This window comes from Phycodurus eques, chromosome 20 (assembly GCF_024500275.1).
Source record: "Phycodurus eques isolate BA_2022a chromosome 20, UOR_Pequ_1.1, whole genome shotgun sequence".
Lineage (NCBI taxonomy): Eukaryota > Metazoa > Chordata > Actinopteri > Syngnathiformes > Syngnathidae > Phycodurus > Phycodurus eques.
Genome location: NC_084544.1, coordinates 718,189 through 743,996, shown reverse-complemented (window position 1 = coordinate 743,996; position 25,808 = coordinate 718,189). Strand labels below are relative to the sequence as shown.

At 49.0% G+C, this 25,808-nt stretch overlaps 2 protein-coding genes across 4 annotated transcripts; one reads left to right on the top strand and one right to left on the bottom strand.

Moving 5' to 3' along the window:
* Nucleotides 1–393: 393 nt before the first annotated feature.
* eloa (elongin A) lies at nt 394–19,298 on the bottom strand. 3 transcript variants are annotated; one of them, XM_061665279.1, is made up of 13 exons: nt 19,054–19,290; nt 11,302–11,447; nt 9,923–9,979; nt 9,745–9,857; nt 7,058–7,590; nt 5,925–6,244; nt 5,532–5,643; nt 5,280–5,432; nt 4,644–4,741; nt 2,629–2,809; nt 2,315–2,444; nt 1,542–1,690; nt 394–1,461 (listed from the first exon to the last, which is right to left on the bottom strand). In XM_061665279.1, exons 2-13 carry the CDS (start codon nt 11,371–11,373, stop codon nt 1,400–1,402), a joined length of 1,980 nt encoding a protein of 659 aa, XP_061521263.1. In that variant the 5' UTR covers nt 11,374–11,447; nt 19,054–19,290; the 3' UTR covers nt 394–1,399. The 3 variants fall into 3 exon arrangements, with proteins under 3 accessions (XP_061521263.1, XP_061521264.1, XP_061521265.1); XM_061665280.1 differs by having other exon boundaries at nt 11,302–11,443; XM_061665281.1 differs by lacking the exons at nt 394–1,461; nt 1,542–1,690; nt 2,315–2,444 and adding an exon at nt 2,464–2,563 and having other exon boundaries at nt 19,054–19,298.
* On the top strand, nt 14,696–25,693 carry klhl43 (kelch-like family member 43). Its single transcript, XM_061665278.1, has 7 exons — nt 14,696–14,823; nt 19,109–19,510; nt 20,025–20,173; nt 21,080–21,426; nt 22,880–23,179; nt 23,255–23,430; nt 23,557–25,693. Exons 2-7 carry the CDS (start codon nt 19,212–19,214, stop codon nt 24,374–24,376), a joined length of 2,091 nt encoding a protein of 696 aa, XP_061521262.1. The 5' UTR covers nt 14,696–14,823; nt 19,109–19,211; the 3' UTR covers nt 24,377–25,693.
* Nucleotides 25,694–25,808: the final 115 nt, after the last annotated feature.

Sequence of the window (25,808 nt, the reverse complement as noted above, 5' to 3'; positions counted from 1 at the left end):
ATTAAATGTATAGTGATAACCATAATGTATACATATACAATTTATTTTTAAAATATTATCTTTAAAATGTCATTTTTTTGTAAAGATCACATTTAAAAGGATCCCCACGTATTATAAATTACAATAACAAATACTATTATTGTGCGACAAGATTACTTCATTAGTAAATTGAACAAAAGTATAGTAAGTGACAAGTTGTGAGCAACTGGCCAGCATAGACTGTTAATTATAAAATATATAATATAAATTTGTCTGCTGTTGCTATTGCCTTGCAGTAACACAGAGCTGATAGTGAATATGTCTATATTATATGTAGCAAAACCTGACACGAGAGGGGTGCCTCCATCTCCCTTTATGATCATGTACACCAAAGACTAAAACACGCACAAACAGTCTGGGCAAAAAAAGTCAAATTTAATAAAAAAAAGGACCATATAACATTTATTAAAATCTAATAAAATTGCAGGTTTGCCATCTAATTCCTTTTTACGCGCCAAAGATGAGCAGGGGCGTCTGGTCTACGTGGTTAATAATGTCATAAATACATTTCTTAAAATCAAGCTTGTGGTGGGCATTTTTCCTGATTCCTCATCTTCTGGTTGGTCACAGTGAAGCAGATCAAGTGGATATTTACACACAGGACGCACGCACGCTGGACAGCGGAGCTCGTTGATCCTTTTGCCTCCCACCGAAAAAGCCAAATGCTGAATTGTGTTACTTCGGAGCACTCACTTGATTTAAAAGACACAATCCTCATGTTTCCACCAAAAGTAAATTCAGTTGGACTAATAAAAACAAATGGCCCATCCTTAATATATATATATTTTTTTTAAAACAATGTTAGTGTCTACAGAGCTCCAGACATGATATACTCAATTGTGGGCACGAAATAGATATAATGTGCGCATGAAATACTCATTTGTGGGTTTAACATGATTCCTATGAACAACTTGGACCTCTGGGTAAGCAAATGGAGTGCACCTTAGCCATCCTCTAGCGTTACAATTTATATAGAGGGTGCGCTCCATTTCCTAGCCTGCTAACCAGGAATAATAATATTAAATGAGTATTTCGTGAGCTGGTTACATCTAATCGGTAGCCGCAGTTTTGTGTTTTGTGGCTCCAAATGAGTATTTTATGCGGACATTGCAGTCACAGTTAAATCATCACTTAGCCCTCGTCATGTCTGCTGTAGGTTTGTGCAATGGCTTCCTAAAAAAACTTTTTTTTTTTGTTTCCCCACTGACACGACTGTCATTTAAATATCTTCCCCCCCAAGAGCCCAAATTAAATAAAAGCTCTGCCCTTTTTCCCACCAACCCCACAGAGTTCACGTTCAGTCGGAAATATGTTTCAAGGACGCTCGCTGCCTTTGGTAAAAGCGTTCGATTCCAAACATTTATCGGCGTGAGAATCTGTTCTTGAAAGCTTTGATAGTTTTGGCCATCATGGGGGCGATTTCTGGGGGGGGGGGGAGAGAAATGAGCATAATAAGACGTAGAAGTGACTTACTTAGCAAGCAGTATTTGAACCAAACTTACTTTTGACTTGCGGTTTGTCCCGGCACGCGGGTCCACCCGCGCCGGTTGCCGAGGATCGTGACGACCCGGGGGAAGGGTTGAGCAGAGACGACGACGACGACGACGAGTGACTGGACTCGCCGGAGTAGTCGATGGTGGCCGGTCTTATTCTGGAAGAGGAGTAGAGTGAACCCCTTATTTTATCGCAGATTTTTAAGCAATGGTTTTAAACCCTTTTTTACAGTATGCATGCAAGTCTGATTGGGAATTGCGCGTCTTCAGTGTAGTACCACTTTGCGCCACAACATGCTGGGCAGCACTGAGCTCTACTGGAAGACATGCAGCGTAATTAAGAGCCTTCACTCAGCTCCAGGAACTGTTCTCGTTCCCACAGAGCACTTTTTCTGCGTTACTGCTGCGTGTGTGTAAGTAAGTAGCAGTTGTTTCAAGTTTTATAATTATCGTAACATCTAACATCATTTGCATTTGCCCTTCGATGGAATTTCACATTATAGGTCACCATCAAGCAAATGTTTGGTATTGAATATTTTGGTGTTTCAATATACGTTTAAGTCTCTTTTGCTTTAAGCATAAAAAATAGCTGAATTAGATTTTTTTTTCTTTTTACAAGTGTGTCTATCTTTATTGATCCAATTATATGAGTATGACCCCATAAGATGTTTGACATTAGTGTACTGACCCCATATCATAACAAAACAATATTCCCCCCCCCCCCCCTATAAAAAAAAAAAAATCCCAAAAGATTTTAGGTTTTTTTTGGATGCGATTCTGACTTGATGGGCGTGGCGGCAGCGACGGAGGCGGCCGAAGACCCGTTGGTGGTCCCAAACTTTTCTTGGCGGCGGCGGACGTCACGAGGCGGCTTGGCCACGGAGTTGACGAAGGCCATCTTGACTTGCCGCTCTGCCGGACAAAAGCAGAGCGCACTCAAGCCCGGAACACTCCGACACGGGGGTGCTCAAGCGTTTCGGGTCCAGGGACCGCTGACAGGGAAGACCTTTTTCAAAGGACGCCCTCATAATCTGAGAACACCAATGAAACATATTTCTTCTGTCTTCCCTACAAATGGGAGAACGCCCGCCTTTACCTTTGGGTTTGTTGGCGTGCGCCATGCTGATGTTCTGCGTGAGCCTGCGCAGGCGCGCCTCCCGCTCGTCGTGCAGCCGCAGGTACATCTCCCGCCAGGACTCGTACTCCTGCGGCGTCTCGCGCTTGAAGTCACGCTGACAGTGGCGCATCCACAGCTCGTCCGAGTCCTCCGTGAACCACTGAGCAAATTCGACGGCCGCGTTTGAGTTTGAAAACTGACAGATGGGCCAGCTCATTTGCACGTGGATGAGGTAATGAAAGGGATGATGATAACAAGAATAACGGTCTATGTAAAATAAGAGAAATGTGCGTGAAATTCCTTCTTTTATTTTTAAATTGTATTATTTATAATTAAAGACTGTTCATCTGTGACTTTGAGTGTGTATGGCTGTAAAAGGATGTGGGCGTCGGCGACCGAAAGTCAAGTTAGCCGTCGCGAGCTGTTAACTGGCTAACGGGTTAGCTGGTCTGGGCGCCAGTTGTGGCCATCATGTTTGATTGTTTAGGTGTATTTGCTTGGCGCTCGTTCAGGAAAGCGATTGAAAGTGCGCCAGCGGCGGTGTCGAAATGTGTCCATGTGTGGACGAAATGTGTGGCGCTGTGATCCGTTACAACTAGCGGTGGAAGGCAAAATTCAACTCGCTAACATGGATAAAGTACCTTGTATTAGCGATCGTTTAACTAGTTGTTTTTGGAAGTGCGAAATGATCCCAAATTTTGGACATTTTTTCGCGCTCTTTCCTCTCGGCTCGCCACCTTCACGGCAAGTCATTTCCACACGGAATGCAGCAACATCTTAGTCCGTGTGGAAAAACGATCCCTGCTTCCAGGCGGAGATTTTGCTCGGAGTGACTCGATCATCGTTTCAGCTCCAGTTCCCGCACTATTTTTGGTTAGTGTCCCGCAAGTCCCGGCCGGAACGGCTGCCGAAAGCTCAGTTGTGCCTCTTCTCACGTCGCATAAATGTCATTGGCTCGGTATCTTTGTTTTTTTGCCCTCAGTCTAGCTGCGAAGAAAGCGAAACTTGTTACGTAATAATGGTATTAGGAAGCCTAAACGTTACTGTTGAAAAGAGAAAGAAACAATTGGTAACCATTAGAAAGGTGTTCATGTTTGCTATCTCGCTGTCCAGTTTAGTTTGGCAAAATGTATTGTAATAATAATAATAATAATAATAATTTGTCCAATTTGTATGGCCCTTTTCTCCACACCCAAAGACCCCTAACATAGGTGCACACCAAACGAGAGTCGAGTCCAATAAAAACTCAAGCGTCGGTGAATGCAGCCGTCCAAGCCCCGGCGAGTGCGAAGCGCACCGAGGGAGGCGCGAGTCCGCCCGGGTGCCACCCGGGGCCGCGGTCCGAGAGCCGGCCGCCGGCGGCGCGGACGAGGAGTCTCGGTCCCGCGTCGGCCTGGCAACTGCCGCCTTCGCTTTCTTGCATTCTCTAAACTGCCTTTCACGCCGCCCGACTACACAGGCTTGTTTAGCTTCACCGTGGATACCGCCAGCCCAAAATGGCCGCCACATCCCACAACGCAACGCGGTCGTCGACGCGTACGATGCCGCCGCCGCGACGAGCCCCGGTCGGACCACTCCAAAGGTGCAACAGTCGCTTGCCAGCGCACGCAACATGTTTTCACTTACTTCTGGATTGGACTCGATTTTTTTTATTAACTAAGCAGCAACAATAATAATAAAAAAAGTTTTAGTTCATTGAAATAATCATTTTAAAAATGTACTTTTTTTTGTATTTTATATGGATGTTTTAAAGTACACTCAAATGTATTGTTTATAATCAATTTAACTATAAAAGCATGTGAAAAGTGTATGTAAATACATATTTTGCGAAGGTTTCTGACAATGACTTATGATAAATATATTTACCAATTATTTAATGAAAAAGCAATACATTTGAATGAAGCAATTGGAGTCACAGACACGTAGTCCGGACGAAAGCAAGAAATATGAGGATGATGATGAATGTGAATGTGAACGTGCTGGCAATTTGCGACCTGGTTGCTCTGCTCGATGCGATAGAGCTGCTCCGGCGTGCAGCGCTCCAGGACGGGCTCCAGGATCTCGAAGGGGACCCCCCCCACCTCGTCGATGGCTGCAAGAGCGCCACAACCGTCACGCGTGCAAACGCAAAACGATACATACAAGCACATCTCGAGAAATGACAATGCGATTTCAGTACTCACACACAATATAGATCCCTTCAGCAAAATTCCTGCCTAATTTTCACATTCAAAATCTTTTCCATTGTTTGTTACGGAATTTTCTAGTTTCTGGAGGTACTGAATTTTGGGCTTCCATTGGCTGTAAGCTGTAATCATCAAAATGATACACACACACACACATATATATATATATATATATATATATATAATTTTATTGTTTTTTAAATGATGAAATATTTGTGTGGAGTCCATCTCTACAATATGACTTTCCCTTTTTGAATTGAACTTAAGCTTTTGACAATAATTTATTGCCATGTAGCTGGAATAAAATCGTGAAATCTGTCTCTCTGTCTGTGGTGAATCTATTTCATTAGTTCAATTTAAAAGTTTTTTTTTTTTTTTTTAAATTGAACCACTGAAACAAATGAAGCTGATCCAACGTATGTATGCGTATGTCGACAAACTTACAGTCGATGTTGTTCTGCAGCACGCGGATGCACTGCTCGTACAGCGTCATCATCCGCGGCAGGTAGGCGGTCTTGGATCCCGAGTAGACCACCATCTTGGAGTTGAAGCGCTTGCCCGTGAAGCCGGCGTCGTCTTCGTCGCTGAAGACGGGACCTGCCGCGGAAAGCGTCAGACGGGCGATCGAGTCAGGCGCGGTCGGAAGCGCGCCAAGCGGGAAAGCGCCGCCACGCGCTCGACGGGGTTCATCGTTACCTTTCCGCCTCTGCGGCGACAGCGGCGTGACGTCGATGGAGGGCAGCGGTCGGTAATCGGGCTGGATGGCCGGCAGCGGCATTTCGGGAAGAGGCGGGACGGCCTCCGCCGCCTGCAACGAGACGCAGGCGCGTACGGGTTCCATAAGCGACACGGTGATATCGCGTCTGTACGCTCCCATTTGAGATATCGATATTGATTTTCTTGTAATATAGCTCATTAGAACATTATTGTTGTAAAGGATTCGTACATATGAAGTGGGGAAAAAAAAAACCAGCACAAATTGGCAAACCCGCGAGTGTTTTTTTACCAATTGGGGAACATTTTTACCAAAAATGTTCCCCTCTCTCGGGCCCTAAACGGCCCTGGTACGACTTGAGTTTGCCTTCTTACCCTTTTGCGTTTTTCCGGCGCGGCCGAAGCCGACCCCGTGCGAGACCTCTTTGCGCTCTGAGCGCCGTTGGTTTTGCTCCCTTTGGAGGACGAGGACGCGTCAGGCCGAGCGGCGCGACGGGAAGTCGTCGTCGTCGAAGAGGAGCGAGAAGGGCGACCGCACGAGGACGAGGATGCCGGTGCGTTCTTTTTCTTCTTCTTCTTAACGGAAGACGTGGGCGCGTCGTACGTGAGGAAGGACTCGAAGGACATGGTGGGCGTCTCAAAATCCTCGTTGTCCTCCTCGCTGCCGGGCCAGTGCTTCTGCGCTTGCAGTCGCCCTGGCAACAGGCGGATGGGAAAGCGTGATCCAAAGGCATCCCAAAATTATTTTGTCAATCGACTGAATTAAAACAAAAAGAGGAATACAATTTGTTCTGTGAATTTTCCCCAAAGGAAATAAGCCCCTGCGGTTCATTGTTAGAATTGTTACAGACAGATCTTTATGCCACACTTTCCAATTGAATGCATATTGTGCTGCTCCTCCTCCTCATACGGCATCATGTACCTTACAGACACCGGCACCGCTGGGTCAGTCCAAATTTCATCAATAAAGAAATAAGATGTCGCAACTTTTGACAACTCCTGTAAAAGCTCACTCCAGAGGAAAACATTTACGTCGCTTAATGTGACAAAACTGTGAGCAATTGTCACCAAAAATTTTTTTATGGCCGTTCAAGCGTTTTCCTCATGAGAGGACACTGACGCTACGTTTTATATTTCTATACCGAATATATAGGCCTATATGAGCGACGGTCAGGTCGTGTGGTGCCGTCGTCCTGGTGAGGGCGCGAGCGACAGTTGGTTCTCCCGGTCTGGTCTCGGCGACGTGCCCGCCATTGAGACGCTAATCGTTCGCCCGTGTCGATGGCATTTTCCCATGACGGCTTGGCACTAATCTAGCAGCCTATCAGGCAAATGTACAGATTGGGTTGTTTGAAATACACATTTTGCCTCATGACGAGGTGTCTGGAGGAACGTTTTAGTTCAACATCTCAGTCACTCGAATGATTTTTTGGGGTGGAACACGTGGAATTCCAGGGAAATTGGTAAATTCAGTTGTGAATTCAGCAGTCACCCAATTCAAGTCTCACCTTCATCTTCCTTGCTGGCCTCCTCCCGCTTGCTCCCGTCCGACTTCCTGTCGCGCTTGGCGGACTTTGCGGCCGGGCCGCGCTCTCTGTCGGCGCTCCGCTTCTTCCCGTCGCCGCGGCTCGAGGGCGGGAGATCGGCGTGACGGCGGCGGTTCTTGTCAGCTCTGTCGAGCGTTCCGTGTTTGACGTGTTTGTGGTCTTTGCGGGGAAGCGGCGGCAGACGGGGAGGGGGAGGGCTGGGCTCTGGCTCTGGCTCTGGCTCTGGCTCGGGTTCGGGGCTGTCGAACCTGTCCGACCGGTCGCTCGCTGGCTGCGGGGGGCTGTATCGCCGGTGGCGGGGTGGAGAAGGGGAGCCGTCGGTGCGATAGCCTCGCCCCTCTTCTTCCTCCTCCCCTCCTTCGTCTTCCTCGTCTTGGACGTAGGAAGGCTCCTCTTCCTCGGGGGAGTGTTCACGCCGGCGTCTACGGACGGCCATGTCGGCGTCTCGAGAATGTGACCGCGGTGCATCTTTCACGAGACTGTTGCTGCTTCGACTGTCGATGAATACAAGAAAAGGGATGCAAATGTTCTTTTTGTGAGTTTCAACATTCGGAACCTACGCCAGAAGGCGGGACCTAATATGTCGCACGGCCAACGTCATGTGGACAGTGAGCGAGTGTTATTTTTTTTAACCTTCAAACGCCGAGCAAGAAGCTGGACCTAAAGCTACCGTAATTGACATTTACACTGAGCAGCGACCATGGGCCACATTCTCCCGTACGCTGAATCAGAAAAGGCGCGCAGCTCCGCGCTTTTCCGACTGCGCCCATTCTGCCGCCCACTTCATTTTCTGGCGTAACCCCAAAGTGTGAGCGTTCCGTCTCATATCTGGCCTAGCGCGCATTCTCCCAAAGTCTTAAGCGCGTTTTCTCGTGCGCACTCCAGAGGCTGAAGCAAGTCTCGCGCCCCAGGAGGGCGAAACCTCGTATTGCACATTTTGATTGGCCCCTGTGCGCCCAGCCGCTGACTCGCGCTGACGTGCGCTCACCGACTGCCCGACGGCCGTAACGTGTCCTACCGCGTTACGCCGAAGGTGGACCTATTATGTCCGATTAACTGGCCAAGACCCATTTGTCGCCAGCAGACTATTTTTCATGCACCTTTCATGCTTCAAACTTGCTGCCGCATGGCGGTTGGGACTTGGTCAGAAGGCGCCGCCCTCAACAGTTGCAGTTATCTCAGTGGCGCAATGGTGTGTTCCATTTGGAATCATTTTGTTTTTATTTGATCTATGTCACCGTCAGTGGTGAAATCCATTGAAGTGACCCGACCGCCCGCGTGTGTGGCGCTAGTATGGTTGCTGGGCAACGCTGATCAACAGCTGGCTCACTCGCCTTCCTACTGATGGCCTTTCTTCAGTACGCTGATTAAATGACATTTATTGTACAGTATTTATTACAAAAAGACATCCTCCTTCAAAGTAGCCTGTTAGCCAAGTGGTGCTCACGACTCGCTGATGACGCCTAACTTCCGGATCCGCTACGGGGGCCAATTTCACATTTGAAGCGTGACATACTCTTTATTGCCCAAAGTATTCGCTCACCTGCCTTGACTCAGATATGAATTTCAGTGACATCCCATTCTTAATCCATGGGGTTTTATATAACATTGGTCCACCCTCTGCAGTTATGACAGCTTCAACTCTTCTGGGAAGTCTTTCCACAAGGTTTAGGAGTGTGTTTTGGGGAATTTATGCCCATTTCTCTTGGTACGCATTTGCGAGGTTACATGCTGATGTTGGACGAGAAGGCCTGGCTCTCAGTCTCCACTCTAATTCATCCAAACGTCTTCTATAGGGTCGAGGTAAGGACTCTGTTAAGGCCAGTCAAGTTCATCCACACCAGACTCTCATCCGTGTCTTAAAGAACCTTGCTTTGTGCACTGACGCACACTCACGTTGTCACAATGTCCAAAATATTCACCCCTGAGCTCGAGTGACAGGTACTCTGAATCTTGCAGCATACCAAGAGATTTTGGACAGTCAAATAGTTTGGGCATGACCCCTTCCTGTTCCGACATCTCAGTGCACCAGTGCACAAAGCGAGGTCCATAAAGACACGGATTAGAGAATTTGGTGTGGATGAACTTGACTGGCCTGCGCAGAGTTCTGCCCTCAACCCGACAGAACACCTTCGGGGTGATCTGGAGCGGACACTGAGCCAGACCATTTCGGCCAACATCGGTGTGTGACCTCACCAACATGCTTCTGGAAGAATGGGGGAAAATTCCCATAAAGTCACTCCTAAACCTTGTTGAAAGACTTGAAGCTGTTACAGCTGCAACTGGTAGACCAACATCATATTCAACCATATGGATTTAAGATGGCATATCACTTAAAATCATATGTAAGGCAAGGTAGGTGAGCCCATATTTTTGGAACTATAGTATATTTCCCAAATACATTGCTATGGCAATCACGTCTCAGGGAAACTCCACCTTCCGGGACTTGCAGCCTCCCACAGACTTCGAGTGGCGCATATTCGCTCGGTACGCACGCGGGCATGTCAGAGGTCATTACGGGAGAATCGCCGCACCTTGACAGTGTTGGTGACTTAAGTCACCAACGGGAGAATATGGCCCTATGTGAACCGTGAACAAGATTCCAGTCGGCAACGTATGAAAGTTTGGACCAAACGTGGCTAGCGTACCTGTCGGCCGACTGCGGGACGAGCTTCTTCCACTTGGCTACCAGGTTTTTGGCCACCTCGGCGGCTACTTCATGTTTCCGAAAAGAGTTCACAGTTTTTCCCACTCCAGTTTCCTGGCAAAACACAAATCGTTGCTTGAAACGAACACACGGGATGAACACGTGACGGTCAAGCTCACCACCAGGATGTCGACGGTCATCGGCACCTCGTCGAGTCTTTTAAGCGTCTTGAGGAGCTAAAACAAAACACACAAAAGAACATCACTACTTACTGTTTTGGAGTTTTTAGCGTCAAGCTGCTTTTAAAATGAATCACTATAACCAACGCGTAATTAACAACCACCTGTGTAAACCACACACAGCTATTATCAAACATGACGTCTTTGTGGTTTCAGGTTATCCTCCTTTACATATTTAAAAAGTGGATTGCGAAGAGAGAAGAACTTGTGTCCCTCATTTTGTTTAGTGTTTTATTTTGCTGCTAGGGAACATGTCTGCTATGTTGTGGCAACACAAACACATTTCTGCATTGACAAAGGGGATGTCCTAATATTGCTATTTTTATTTCCTTTGTTGTGTGGCTTTACAGAACGTGATCCAGAGTTAACACAAACGATACAGGCCCAACTGAAGTGGCCATTTAGAGTTTTTGCTCGTTCATACCCAGAATGGCGTTTTTTTAAATGTCACCGTATGCTAGCCGCTCAGCTAGCGGCTACAATGGCCTACAATGGTTCACAAATGACTCCACATTAAATTAAACGACTCGTGGTGGATTTCCCTGAATAAACGAAGCATGTGTGTTAACCTAACAGTCGTTCGAATCCGTTACGGTTTTTTTTTTTTAATGGCCCAAGTCTAAAACCTATTTTATGTGTCGTGACGTCTCGCATGATGCGTCCAAGCACCGTCGGACATGTGGCAACTTTATCGGTCAGCGGAACAAAAGCATGAGTGATGACAACTAGCATTTCAAGAAATAGGTTTAAAATTACTCAGAGATATGCAAGTAAGACAAAATGACTCTTGTTATGTAGTCATACACTGTCCATCCTTGTGTGTCATACGGAATAGTAATAAACAAAATATTCCACTCATGGCTAAAATTGCAATGTAGTGTGAGACAACAAGCTGACAAAAACTGATTTTATTGACATTTGTTATCTGACACGTGTCCTAGTATGGATCCGATTGTACATGTGTGTGTATAATTAAAACATGTAAACAGGAGAGTGACTACCCTTGAACTGAAGCTGAGTGAATGTAAGTAGGTAATACACTTAAACCTAGACAATGCATTGGTTATTAAATTGTCACCCATACAATGTCATCGCGAGAAGACCATAGAAGGGTTTGTGAATGAGCCGATTGCCACCACAAACGGCTGCCCGATTATCCAGATGTCATTGAACGCATCGTATCAGACCCTACGCTACTCTGCGGGACCTGCCGAGGCCTGCGTACGTTCGGGGTTCTGGTGACAAACGGCCTCGGGATGGGAGAAGGCCGCCGTTAAACTCTTCGTCTGACACCTCGTTGACATCGGCACATTTGTTACCTTTCGCGGCTCCGGGCTCTCCATGAGCCGGGACTGAAGTCTGTCCACTGTTTCCAGCAGCTCCTCCGCCATGTTAACTGCTGGCAAATGCTGGCCCCGGAAGCGACTTCATCTCAACAGCAGCAGGGAGGAAAAGTTTCCGCTACCTCAACGCGGCGTTTTGAACACAAATGTAAAATATTCAACGTTAAAAAATGGAATTCAACGCAGAGAAGGTTCGAAAACATATTCCCAGAAAATACAGGTCGGAATATTAAACATTTACCGAAAGTTCATGAAACTCGGAAGTAGGTAACAGCAGCTGAGATCTTTTTTTGAAATTATCTTTATATGTATTTATTTATTTATTTGATTTCAAAATTATTCGGTGTGTTACCAGAGAATTCAATTATAATGTATTTATTTAATTTATAAATCCATATTTGTGATTAAAATGGGACATTTGGTCAGAAACGTTAATATTGTCGTGGTGGGGTGGTTTGTGTGTCCCAGTGATCCTAGGAACTAAGATGACTGGGGTTTTAGGCCCATGGCAAGCAGGTCCGCGGTGAGGGACCAGACAAAGCACAGCTGAAAGACCCCTGATGATGAGTAAATTGATGTAATCACTTTTTCCCTTGCCCGGATGCGGGTCACCGGGGCTCCCCACTGGAGCCAGGCCTCGAAGGCGAGCGAGGGGGGGGACATAGGGGTCGGGTGCAGTGTGTCCATAACGAACACCGTGTTCAAGCATAAGGGTGTCCACATGTGCACTTTGCGGTCGTGTCATCGGACTTGCGGCCGCATGTCTTGGACACTCGGGTGAAGAGAGGGGCGGAGCTGTCAACCGATCACCACCCGGTGGCGAGTCGGCTCCGATGGTGGGGGAAGATGCCGGTCCGACCTGGCGGGCCCAAACGTATTGTGAGGGTCTGCTGGGAATGTCTGGCAGAATCCCCTGTCAGAAGGAGTTTCAACTCCCACCTCCGACAGAACTTCGCTCATGTTCCGGGGGAGGCGGGGGACATCGAGTCCGAGTGGACCGTGTTCCGCGCCTCCATTGCCGAGGCGGCCGACCGGCGCTGTGGCCGTATGGTGGTCGGTGGCTGTGGTGGTGGAAACCCCTGAACCCGTCGGTGGACACCAGCGGTGAGGGATGACGTCAAGCCGAAGGAGGAGTCCTCTCTGGCCTTTTTGGCCCGTGGGAGTCCTGAGGGAGCTGATGGGTACCGGCTGGCCAAGCGGAATGCAGCTTTGGTGGTCACTGAAGCAAAAACTCGGGCGTGGGAGGAGTTCGGCGAGGCCACGGAGAAAGACTTCCGGACGGCTCTGAGGAAACTCTGGTCCACCATCCGGCGTCTCAGGAGGGGGAAGCAGTGCACCATCAACACTGTGTATAGTGGGGATGGGGCGCTTCTGACCTGGACTCGAGACGTTGTGAGCCGGTGGGGAGAATACTTCGAAGACCTCCTCAATGCCACCGACACGCCTTCCCATGAGGGAGCAGAGTCTGGGTTCTCTGAGGCGGGCTCTCCTATCTCTGGGGTTTAGGTCACCGAGGTGGTTAAAAAGCTTCTCGGTGGCAAGGCCCCGGGGGTGGATGAGATTCGCCCGGATTTCCTCAAGGCTCTGGATGTTGTGGGGCTGCCCTGGTTGACACGCCTCTGAAACTGTCCCCGATGCGTGGACATCGGGGACAGTGCCTCTGGATCGGCAGACTGGGTTGGTGTGTTCCAACTACAGGGGGATCACACTCCTCAGCCTCCCTGGTAAGGTCTATTCAGGGGTGCCGGAGAGGAGGGTCCGTCGGGAAGTCGAATCTCAGATTCAGGAGGAGCAGTGTGGTTTTCGTCCTGGCCGTGGAACAGCGGACCGGCTCTACACCCTCGGCAGGATCCTCGAGGCGAGGGTGCGTGGGAGTTCGCCCAACCGGTCGACATGTGTTTTGTGGACTTGGCGAAGGCGTTCGACCGGGTCCCTCGGAGTGTCCTGCGGGTTGTGCTTCGGGAGTACGAGGTACCGAACCCCCTGATACGGGCTGTTCGGTCCCTGTACGACCGGAGTCAGAGTTTGCCGCATATCCGGCAGTGTGTCGGCCTCGTTCCCGGTGAGGGTTGGACTCCGCCAAGGCTGCCCTTTGTCACCGATTCTCTTCATAACCTTTATGGACAGAATTTCAAGGCGCAGCCGAGGCGTAGAGGGGGTCCGGTTTGGTGGCCTCAGTATTGCATCTCTTCTTTTTGCAGCTGATGTAGTTCTGTTGGCTTCATCAAGCCGTGCTCTCCAACTCTCACTGGAGCAGTTCGCAGCCGAGTGTGAAGCGGCCGGGATGAGAATCGGCACCTCCGAATCTGAGACCGTGGTCCTCAGTCGGAAAAGGGCGGCGTGCCCTCTCCGGGTCGGGGATGAGATCCTGCCCCAAGTGGAGGAGTTGAAGTATCTCGGGGTCTCGTTCACGAGTGAGGGAAGAACGGAACGGGAGATCGACAGGCGGATCGGAGCGGCGTCCGCAGCGATGCGGACTTTGTATCGGTCCGTTGTGGTAAAGAAGGAGCAAAGCCGAAAGGCGAAGCTCTCGATTTACCGGTCGATCTACGTTCCTCCCCTCACCTATGGTCACGAGCTGTGGGTCGTGACCGAAAGAACGAGATCCCGGAGGTCGGGGGTGTCCGGGCTCTCCCTGAGAGAAAATGGCGAGAAGCTCGGTCATCCGGGAGGATCTCAGAGTAGAGCCGCTGCTCCTCCGCATTGAGGAGCCAGATGAGGTGGCTGGGGCATCTGATTCGGATGCCTACCGGACGCCTCCCCGGTGTGGAGTTTGCATGTTCTTCTCGTGCCCACATCCCAAAAACATGCACGGTAGCTTCATTGACGGCTCTAAATTGGGTGCAAATGGTTGTTAGTTTCAATGTGCGCTGCGATTGGCCGGCAACCGGTTCAGGGCATATCCCGCCTCTTGCCCGAAGATAGCTGGGATGGGCGACCCGCGTGAGGAGAAGCGGCTCAGAAAATGGATGGATGGGTGGATAAAACTTCAAATTACGCTCACCAGTAACATGTTTGGCCAGTTGGGGGCAGCAGAGGAACGTCAGAGAGAATTTTTATTTGGAGCTGAAAAAGCCAAACTAGAGCTCAAAGGAATTAGTCAGCGATTTCATATTACACGTTGTCTTTAATTGTCCCCCCCCTCCCCCGACAAACACGGGAACATTCGTTTTGAACACTGAAATGACTCAAGCCTGAAGGTCCCGGGTGTCGGTTGCACTCGGGGAAGGCCGCTTATGGGTTATTTCTGGCAGGGTGGCTGCTGCGGGTGCCTCTATTTGGACATGGAGGTGGTTTGGTGTGAGCTCAAGGAGCCAATGCTTTGGGGGCTTACGTCACAACTGTAGACGTAAGACCCTGCGACACGCACACGCGCGCACACACACACACAGCACCCAGGTTGAGTGACAGGGGAGAGAGCGGTGAGGAATCAGCGAGCGCGTCAAGTAAGCAACAGGAGGGGAAAAGGGTGAAGAGTCCAACAGGCAGGAAAGGAAGGTAAACTGACTCTTATTTCCAAAGGCAGCGGAACCTCGGTTTACAAACGACCCGGTTTCCGAACGATTCGATTTCTGAACTTTTTTTTGGAAGAATGATCTCTCAAACTATTTTCAGTTTACGAACAGTCTTGGCGCGGAAGACTCCGAACTTTGTGTTTTTTCTTGAGCCGCGTAAACATCCTTGACGCCACACTTCCGGTATCTTTGTTTTTTTGCCTAAAATGGCCGCCACCTTCCACGTCCATCTATCCAGCCGTCCATTTTCTTTACCGCTTCTCCTCACGCGGGTCGCGGGCGTGCCGGAGCCCATCCCAGCTATCTACGGGCGAGAGGCGGAGTACGCCCTGAACCGGTCGCCGGCCAATCGCAGGGCACATAGAAACAGGCGACCATTGGCACTCACATTCCCACCTACGGGCAATTTAGAGTCTTCAATCAACCCGGCGTGCATGTTTTTGGGACGTGGGAGGAAACCGGAGTGCCCGGAGAAAAGCCACGCAGGCACGGGGAGAACGTGCAAACGCTAAACATGCCAGGCCCGATTTGATCCTCCGACCTCAGAACTGCGAGGCGGATGTGCTAACCAGTCGTCCGCCGCGCCGCCCCGCCCCGCCTTCCACGATGCACCACAAAAGCCGCGCTGCATTCTGGGAGGTGGCACCCATTTAGGGCTAACCGTAACCGCAGTGCCCGAAAAGGTTAAGGCACCGCACAGTGATTTGCTAGCGAAGCCACTCCTCTTTCATCATCACAAATTGTGTTTTCAGCGATTTCTATATTTCAGAGTATTTCTTTTTAACCACGCGTTCAAAATAAGATAATTATAACGTCGTCGTGCGGCTGTAACGGATTATTTGTATTTCCATTCATTTCCTGGGGAACATTAGCTCGGTTTGAGAACAGGGTGACGGAATAAATCTAATTCGTAACCTGAGGTTCCACCATACATCTATTTTAATTACTAAATGTCTACTAACCCAATGATTAGGATTAGGAGTCATGCATAATAATAATAATAATAATAGGAATGTTACATTGTAGCTGTCGTGGGTACACGTACTCTCGCGTATGTGCCTCGTGTCTATAAATACGACGCTGAGATGCAAGTTTTAATTTCGGAGCTTATGAACATTATGTTTTCTTTTTAAGATTTCAAAATTAAGTTATTGACTGAAAGAAATGCTGCGATTTAAGCACGCTAGTTAGCCATTAGCAGGGCGACTTTTGTCTGTTCTGACCTTTTCAGCCCTTCTCGACAACTTGGAAATGTTACAAATGCGATTTACATAACAAATGTACGTAAAGGCTCCTGCCAAGTGGAATTGCGCACAATCCAAGCACAGTTGGCATCGGTTAGCGAAATAGAAAAAGCTCATTTTAGCATTGTATCTGGTATTTCACTGAGTGTTAAGTGTCTAGAGCATAGGTGTCAAACTCAAGGCCCGGGGGCCAGATGCGGCCCGCCACGTCATTTTATGTGGCCCGCCCGCGAAAGCAAATCGTGCTCGTCAACTTCCGTGATTTTTGCTCAAATCTGCACCCAAATTCCAAATTGTCATCATAATAAACAATAATGTTGAGCTATTACATGTTTCTGTTACCAAACCCTTCTTGTACAGCAACCTAACCAATACTTGAACAAACTATGATCCTTGTCTTCTGATTTCAAAACTAGCTATCCCTCAATTTGTTGTGTAATGGTACTAATATGATTTGGTGATTCAACCTTTATATGGTTCCCTCTGAGGGTAATCATAACTACAATGCGGCCCGAGACAAAATTGAGTTCGACGCCCCTGGTCTAGAGTGTTCATTTCAAGTTAGCTACATTTAGAACAAAGTTAGACACCATCGAGGAAAAGTCTGCCTTAAAGGTCAGCTGCACAGAGAAAGCTAATTTTAGCATTTCATCCGCTATACAACAATTAGATTAGGAAAAAAAAGTATTTGTGTACAGTGTTAAGTGAGCAACATTTAACACGCATTCAGATGTCTTAAAAACAAAAAAAATGCGTCCTACACTTTAGCTTACCGACAGACGATCAAACATGAAATAAGCTTCATGTCGCTCATGTTTTTTATTGAGAAGAAAATAAAGCATTAGTGGGGGCACGGTGCCCGACCGGTTAGCACGGCTGCCTCGCAGTTGGGAGGTTGCCGGTTCAAATCCCGGCCCGGCCTGTGCGGAGTTTGCATGTTCTCCCCGCGCCGGCGTGGGTTTTCTCCGGGCACTCCGGTTTCCTCCCGCATCGCAAAAACATGCGCGGTAGGTTGATTGAAAACTTTTAATTGCCCGTAGGTGTGAAAGCGAGTGTGAATGGTTGTTTGTTTCTATGTGCCCTGCGATTGGCTGGCGACCGGTTCAGCCTGCACCCGCCTCTCGCCCAGACTTGGCTGGCACGGGCTCCAGCACGCCCGCAACCCGCGTGAGGAGGACGAATGGATGGACGGATGGATCAATTCACTTATGAGGCAAAATTGAGACCGGTCCGGGACCGTGAAAAAAGCGTGAATGTGTGACCGAGCTTTACGTGGCTAACGTGCGAACAGTGTCTACGATGTGACTCGGCAAGATCGGACTCGACTCGTTTGAAATGCAGTCGCTTCATTTTTGTCACAGTAACTTGAAGGGTGAGACTTGAGACTTACGACTGTTAGCCTCGTAGCAGAATTGGCATTTTTGAACGTTTTGGGAAAAATACGCAGCAAATTCAACAGCAGAAGAGTCGAGTTGCCTCGATTCGACCTTTGTGGATTAGCGGGACCTGGACGACTGACAAGCCACACAGACGTAGCGAACAAAAGAAGGTTTTGAGCAAGCTTGTTGGTATTGTTTTCATTGATATTGTGGCAGTAAGTTAAAATCACACCCGCAATGCGACTCATTTGCAAATTAGCATTAAGAGGTAGAAAGATAGCCATTCAATAAATAATTTTTGGTTCCATCCAAGCGTAATGGCTGACGTAAACAAAGTAGCGGTGTGCTAACACTTTCCGATGATATCGGCACAAACGTGAACAGGATCGCATCCGCTCCAATGTAGCTGGCGCCCCGTAAGATCATTAGCTGCCCAGTGCCCGTCGAGCGTGGCGTCATTTGAAATAGCTCAGCTCAGAGGGCCCACACGTGGACGCGACGGCGACGACACGCTGCTGCAGCACGGCAGCTGTCGGCCGTGTCATTTTTGTTTTCGAGTCGCAACGGTGCGCTAAGCGAGCGGTCAGCTGCCTACGGCGTCGGCCGCGCCCCGCTCCGCCCTCGGCCCGGATATTTCCGAGCGGCCGACGCCGTTTGACCGGAGCGGCGACCCGAACCGCCGCAACGATTCTTTCACGCACAAACCCTGCACAATTTCACACAGTAACCGTCGGTGAGGAACGTTCTGATACTGGAGGTGTGATAATAAGTTGGAAAATTTGCAGTCCGTTTCACACGCAGCAATACAGGGAAAGGCGCTTTTGGGCAAGTCCAGGACACCGTACAGAGCATAAACAACAACATAAATATAAAAGATGAAAAGTCAGTCAAAATGGAAGGGAATACTGTACTGTACTTAGAAAATTGAACCACCACCAACCGTTTTTTTTTTTTAGATGAAGTTATAATCTCATGCTCATAATAAAAAAAAGAGACAGAATTCAAGTTGAAGCAAAAGTCGCAAAATGAAGGGTTTTTTTTGAAAGAAAAAGGTGTAATTTTGAAAGAATGCATTATAGAATTATATTTTAAAAAAGGCATTCTTTTTGGATAATAAATATATATTTTATTTATAAGATCATAATCATAAGGTCGGGTGAAAAAAAACGCATAATTGTACCCTAAATTGTAATTGTAAAGTTCATCTTACTTCTATTTGATTTTGTTATTCATAATTACAGTTTGGTTACAGATACTTAGTGACAGTCACGTAGTTGCAGTTATAGTGCCGCTACAGTGCAAAGTGACTCTGATTAGCATCCGGAATAAAGTTCAGCTGTTCTAGTAGGCCTTTCCTGAGAATGTTTTGCTTACTTTTACGTTGCTTTTGTCACTTCGCTACAGTTGCAATTGAATTAGTTACTTAGTTGCGGTTACCGTGCCGATAGAGTGAAAAGGGACTCTGATTGACATCCAAAATAATGTTCAGCTGTTCTACAAGGCTTTGATGGTGCGGTGACCAGTCCAGGGTGTGATATTAAGAATGAAGCTTTCTTGTTTTGTTTTTGTCATAAAATTGCTATTGCTTACCTGGACAGATGAGCGTAGTTTTTGCTGACGCAGCATTGTTCTTCCACGTTTGTAGGTGCCGTGTGTTGTGTCCAAACGTCTGAAACTAGAAGAAAGGAAGATTGGTTGCGCATTAGCCCAAAAGCCCTTCTTCTCGTTAGCGAACGACAGGAAGCGAGATGGCCCCCAAGAAGAAGGCGCCGCGCCTGAAAAAAGCTTCTCCGGACGCCCTCGCCGAGGTGGCGGCGGAGGCCGAGCCGCCCGCCCTAAAGGTGGAGCGTCGCGGCGACGGCGTGGTGGTGGTGGTGGTGGAGAGCGCCGCCAAGAAGATCGAGCAGATGGCGGCGTCGGACGTCGCCCGGCTGGGCGGCCTCGACCTCGGGCCCGGAGAGCGCGGCCTGGGCCTGGGCAGCGAGCTGACGCGCCCCCAGCACGGCAACGCCACGCTGGAGGAGCTCAGCAAGATGCGGCAGGAGAAGTACTCGCGCCGCCGACCCGACCAACCGCACGCTCTACTTTAGTAAAAGGGACGGGAAGAAGAATGCAGTCACGGCCTGACTTACGAGTTGAATTCTTTCCGTGACTTTCCTCTGAAGTCGGAAATCATCTTTCTCCATTGAAATGAATGGAAACGCCATTCATTCGTATAGTCTAATATTAATCGTTGTAACATTATCAGAATAAAGTCCGATTTGTTTCAAGTTAAAAAAAAAAACTTTTCCCCCCTAGATAACGCATTTATATTAGGACAAGGTGATATTTCTATCGAGTTAAAATGTCACTATGTTAGAAGGAGAAAGTCCAATTTACTACTAGACAAATGTTTTGGGGGAGGGGGGTTAAAAAAATGGTAATATTCCCAGAATGAATTCTTTTTTTTCCAATTCAAAAGTTGTCGTATTACGCCGTCTTATTTTGACGGGAACGGAGTTGGGATTTTCAGGAAAGAAGGTTTGTCCTATTTTTTGGCTGACGCCGGCGTTCCTCGTCAGGTTCCTGACCGATCTGGAGCTGGGCTGCAAGACCAAGTCCTTTGACGTCCACAAGCTGGTGATCTCGTCCGTCAGTCACTACTTCCGGGAGATCCTGGCCAAAGATCCCGACGTGAAGCGCCTGGAGCTGCCCTCGCTCTCGCCTCTCGGTAAGACGGAAGCCGCCACCAAAACGACTGACACCGTGCCGGTTTTGTTCCCGGAAATCAAAGTGTGGGCGTCCCCTCCGATCCATCGGCCGCGGACTCGCCTTTCCTCCATTTTGTCGTGTCAAATCATTCGGGAACTTTTGGAGGCGTCGAGACAAAGAGTCGCAATTTTACAAAAATACGTTTCCATTATCCTCACATGTTAGCAACTGGGGTTTTTTTGGGGGTGGGGGAAAGAGCGACTATTCTTGTAATATCATGACTGTTTTTGGTTGAACGTTTTAAATGTAATTCTTATAAGATGACTAAGTCTTTTTCAAGAAAAACACATCCAACTCCAGTGTCATCATCGTTGCGCCTTTGTTCTCCAAAAATGACATTTCATTTCAAGACGGAACAATGACGTTATTCTCATAAGATGAAGGTTTTAGTCTTGAAAAAAAGATGATGACTTTTTGCCCCCTTGAAAAAATAGAATATAATGTAGGATGATGATGACATTTTTATTTTAGGAAAATAGAAAATGTCTTTATTCTATATTTTAAAAGCAACTTTATTGGCGTATTGTAACACCTAACTACGTGAGTAGGTTACTGTAACAAGAACTTTGGAACTGAACTTGGGGTTAATCTGAGGCACGCCGACTCCCATTTAACATGAGTTTGAATGCGATTGGTTCATTGTGAACACAGTCAATGACAATGAAGCAATTCCAAGAGGGTGTGCACGCTTGCGCAACTGCATTATCTCCCTTGTTCATTTTTGCTTCCCCTCTCGAAAAGGTTTCTTTTTTGTTTTTAATTGCATCGTAGTTGGACAAAGTTTAGAAATGAGAAAAAGGAAGGAGGGGTGTGTAGACTTTTCTTCCTACCCAGCGTTGACGGCGGTCGCCCGTGCGGTCGGCAGGGCTGGCCAACGTGATCACGTTCGCCTACCTGGGCCGCGTGCACATGTCGCTGTACACCATCGGCTGCACGGCGTCGGCGGCGTCGGCGCTGCGGATCCCGCAGCTGCTGAAGATGTGCGGCGACTTCCTGCTGGCCGAGCTCAACGCGCAGACGTGCGTGTACGTGTGGAACGTCGCCGCCGCCTACGGCCTGCTGCCCGTGTGCCACGTCGCCCGCCGATTCGTGCTGGACAACTTCGCGCAGTTCGCCGACACGCCGCTGTTCACCCGGCTGACGGCGGAGCAGATGTGCGCCTTCCTGGCCGACGACTCGCTGGGGCTGCCCTCCGAGCTCGTCGCCTTCCAGGTGCGACGCGGACCGCGTGCCGAGCAACTGCGCATTTTTCCACAAAAAGTCACATTTTATTCTCGTTATACTTAAAAATAGAACTGAGAATTAAGTTCTATTGTAACATTTTGACTTTATTGTCATAAGAGTGAAACTATTTGTCCAGACAAAATACAATTCTCTTTTAATTGCCACGAAATAGACTTCATCCTGATAAAATGAGACAATACATATGACTACAGTTATACAATTATGACGTTATAGTAATATTACAAGATTAAAATCTAAATTTAACAAGGAAAAAAACAAGCTAGATTTTTAGTCAAAAGACAACTTTTCGCTTGGTTTTTTTCAGGGAAATAATGCAACTTGATTCTCGAATGACGAGGGCTGAAATTTCTCCCCAAAATTGGACCGCCTCGGGAAAATCTGACTTCTCATAAAATTGCAAAATGACTTCATTCTCATACGATTTCAAGTTTTTGGATTTGCGTCAAAAAATACATTCATAGCTTTTTTATTTGAACTACTATAGCTTTTTCCACAGAAATTCGACTTTCTTCTTGAATATTAGCTGGATTTTAAAGAGAAAAAATAAAAAAGCGACAAAAATACTGACTTTGTTCTAAAACTATTGAGTTTTTTCCCGAAAGTTGTATCACAACAGAACACATATTTCTTGACTTCAAATTAGTTTTTTTTTTTTTTTGCCTTGACTCACGACGTGTGCATCACCACTTATTTTGTCTTCTAAAAATATTCACCTTTTTTTCTCCAAATAAATCCAACTGTATTTTTGGAACATTCCATTTTTTTCCCCCCCATTCTCCCGAGACGACAACTTTTTTTCTGTCACTTCGACAATCAAACAAACGACAACGTGACTCGGTCGACGCGGACGTTCACGATCCTGAAGCCGATCGCAAACGCGACGGGGACGAATTCCCCGCGCCTATTTTCATCGCAGCTGCCGCTTTGCCGGGCGACACCCGAGCGCCTCAAACAGCTGAACGAGAAAAAAAAAACAAGTTGTCACTGGAGAAGAATACGGTCTTGTTTTGGGAGAGAGCAAAAGCAGTCATGACTTTATGACCATAAAGTGGTATTCTGCATCAGAATAGCACTAAAGCTTTTTCAGGAAAAAGCCGGAATTTTACAAGAACAAAATGGCGCCGTTTTGGGGAGAAACAGCCAGAATCTCAGTGTTTTTTCCGCAAAGGGAAAAAAAAAACGGATGTCAAAAGTTTGAAGACAATTGCATCCGTTTTTGCAGAGGAAAAAGTCGGAACCTTCCAAGAAAACAAAATCTTTAGCGAAAAGTCAATATTCTGAGATTGAACTTGAACAAGGATAAAAAGGACAATCAAGTAGCACGTTGGTTGTCCAGATCACTGGCGGTAACCTTCCAATATGAAAGTGTGAATTTAATGAGGACAAAAGCTGACGTGAGAGGATTTTTGCCTTTTCCCAGCTGGCCACGAAGTGGCTGGACTCGGAGCCGTCGCGTCAGGCTCACGCCGCCGCGCTGCTGTCTCACGTGCGCCTGGAGAGCATCCCGCCGGGCGAGCTGGTGAGCCGGGTGCAGACGGTGCCCCGCATGATGCGGGACCCGCAGTGCCACCGCCTGCTGGTGGACGCCATGAACTACCACCTGCTGCCCCACCGGCAGAACGCGCTGCAGTCCGACCGCACTCGGGTCCGGGGCAGCCGGCTCGCCCTGATCGCCGTCGGCGGGCGGCCGTCCCTCACCGAACGCGCCCTCAGCCGCGAGGTCGCGCCCGTCGAAACCATCCCGTTTCCCGCCGAGCCGAACCCGCCCTGACCTTTAACCCCGCTCGCCGCGCAGGTGCTGTGGCGGGAGCCCCGCGAGGGAGGCGCGGCGTGGCGTCACCTGACCCAGCTGCCGGCCAAGAGCTTCAACCAGTGCGTGGCGGTCATGGACGGCTTCCTGTACGTGGCCGGCGGCGAGGACCAGAACGACGCCCGCAACCAGGCCAAGCACGCCGTCGCCACGCTCAGCAGGTCGACCGGCCGCCGCAAAACCTTGTCACGCTTGTCACGTTGCACGTTGACTTGAAAAGAGCAAACAAAAACGATCAGCCGAATTTGCACATTGCACGAAAAGAGCAGATTTTGCGTTGTGCGCAGGTTCGACCCTCGCTTCAACACGTGGCTCCACCTGGCCAACATGCGCCAGCGCCGCACGCACTTCTCGCTGGCGGCCAGCGGGGGGCGCCTGTTCGCCACAGGCGGCCGTAACGCCGAGGGCCTGCTGGCCACGGCGGAGAGCTACCTGCCCTCGGCCAATGCCTGGCAGATGCGCGCCCCCATGGAGGTGCCGCGCTGCTGCCACTCCAGCGCCACGCTGCCGTCGGGCGACATCCTGGTGACCGGCGGCTACGTCAACTGCGCCTACTCGCGCTCCGTGGCCCGCTACGACGTCGAGGGCGACGCCTGGATCGAGAAGCCCGCCATGGAGACGCCCCGCGGCTGGCACTGCTCCGCCGCGCTGGGCGGCAAGGTGTACGTGGTGGGCGGCAGCCAGCTCGGGCCCGGCGGGGAGCGCGTGGACGTCCTGGCCGTGGAGGTGTTCTCCCCCGAGGGCGAGGGGGCGTGGAGCCGCGTCGCCCCGCTGCCCCTGGGGGCGAGCACGGCGGGCCTGTCGCCCCTGGGGCCCGACGAGCTGTGGCTTCTCGGGGGCTGGAACGAGGCCGAGAAGCGCTACGAGGCCGCCGTTCAGACCTACGACCCGGCGACCGACGGCTGGGCCCGGGCGGAGGACCTGCCCGAGCCCACGGTGGGGGTGTCGTGCTGCGCGCTGGCTCTGCCGCCGCGCCGCCCGCCGCGCCGCCAGCAGCACCGCAACACGCCGGCCCGCGACGAGGCGCCGGCCCCGCAGCGCCGGGAGGCCGGAAAGAACCGCGGCCGGGAGAGCAGCCCGCCGCCGCCGGAAAGCGTCACGGCGTAGAGCGGACGTCTGCGCGGGACACGCGGTCCGGCATCTCCTCTCTACGTCGTATTCATCAGTCGTACGAGCGCCAGACAAAAAGTCAGCACAATTGCATTCAGCCTACTAAGAAATGGTCACGGTTTGGAGTCCTTGTTTGACGGTTCATCAGAAAAAAGTGTCTTCCTCTGCAGCAGAGAGCTCTGTTTGAATTTCTTGCTTTGGAAATGGAACCACAGTTGCACTGTGTGTTTGGGGAAGTCGCAATAGGCTACAACGCAGCCAAAACGTGAGTGTCCAGGCCCGGAGGCCAAGAACAAGAGCCTGCTTTGAGCGACGAGCAAAGGAGCGAGAGACCATCTTGGGCACTTTATCCTGGGACGAGTGCGAGGCTCTCGTTGCTGGCCTTTGATCCCGGACACCCACTTTTGACTGCGCCGTAGCCTATTTCGGCTTGCCTAAACACATTCTCCTTCCGAAGCAGGAAATTCAGCTTCGGACGGGTATCGACAACGACCTCATTTCCAAAATGGCTGACAGGAAGAGTACAGGCTTAAAACGTCCTTCAAACAAGTACAGCATTTCAACTATGAACAGTGAACATTTCTGAAAACATTTTCAATTGTTAGCAGGTTAAATGAAATTGGGCTCATTACTTTTTCCACTCCCCCTCACCGTAATCAGCGCGGAAAACCAAAAGAATTACGCAATTCGGAAGTAAAATTAGGGAATGGTAATGTTTCATTTCATCTCACCAGACAAAGTATCTCAAATGTCAGACACTTTTTCGTTTCTTTTTTAACGATGAATAAAATCCGTAGCACTTGCGGGTTCCGGCATGTTCTGGGGGACTGAAAATGTTATCAATCGTATTTTGGGGAACGAAACTCCCGAAAGTGAAGAGAGGATGACGAATGACAAAACAGGAAGAAGATCTGTTAGCGTTTGGAATGTTTCCATCAAACTTGGGAGTCCGTTGGCCAATAACGCAGCAACAACAACAACATCGTGGCATTTCGTTGTCGTCTGTGAGGTTAAACGAGCCGCAAAACACGCAAGGACAATATTTCATATACGAGCCAGTTTGTATGTTGTTGTTATCACAGCAGATTACATTCGAAAGGAAAAAGGTCATGTATTAAGATGTCGTAATAGAGGAAGAATTAAGTCATGCCAAAAAGAAAACGATCCAAAAAAATAATCTTAACTACAGTGAATCAGCGAGACTCCAACATTTTAAGAGCCAAATAAGCAAACACCGAACACGGGGTTAATGGTCCCCTTGCATCCGAAGACTCGGCTGTCATGTTTTTGGGGTTTCGCTGAATAAAAGCCAAAGTGAACAAAAACCTGCCTTTTTGTTGTTGTTTTTTTAAATGCTCACTCAAGCATGCCGGGAAGTGAAGTTCAAAAGGATTGTTCCAGCCAGACGACGCTTCATTTGGCGCCTGTT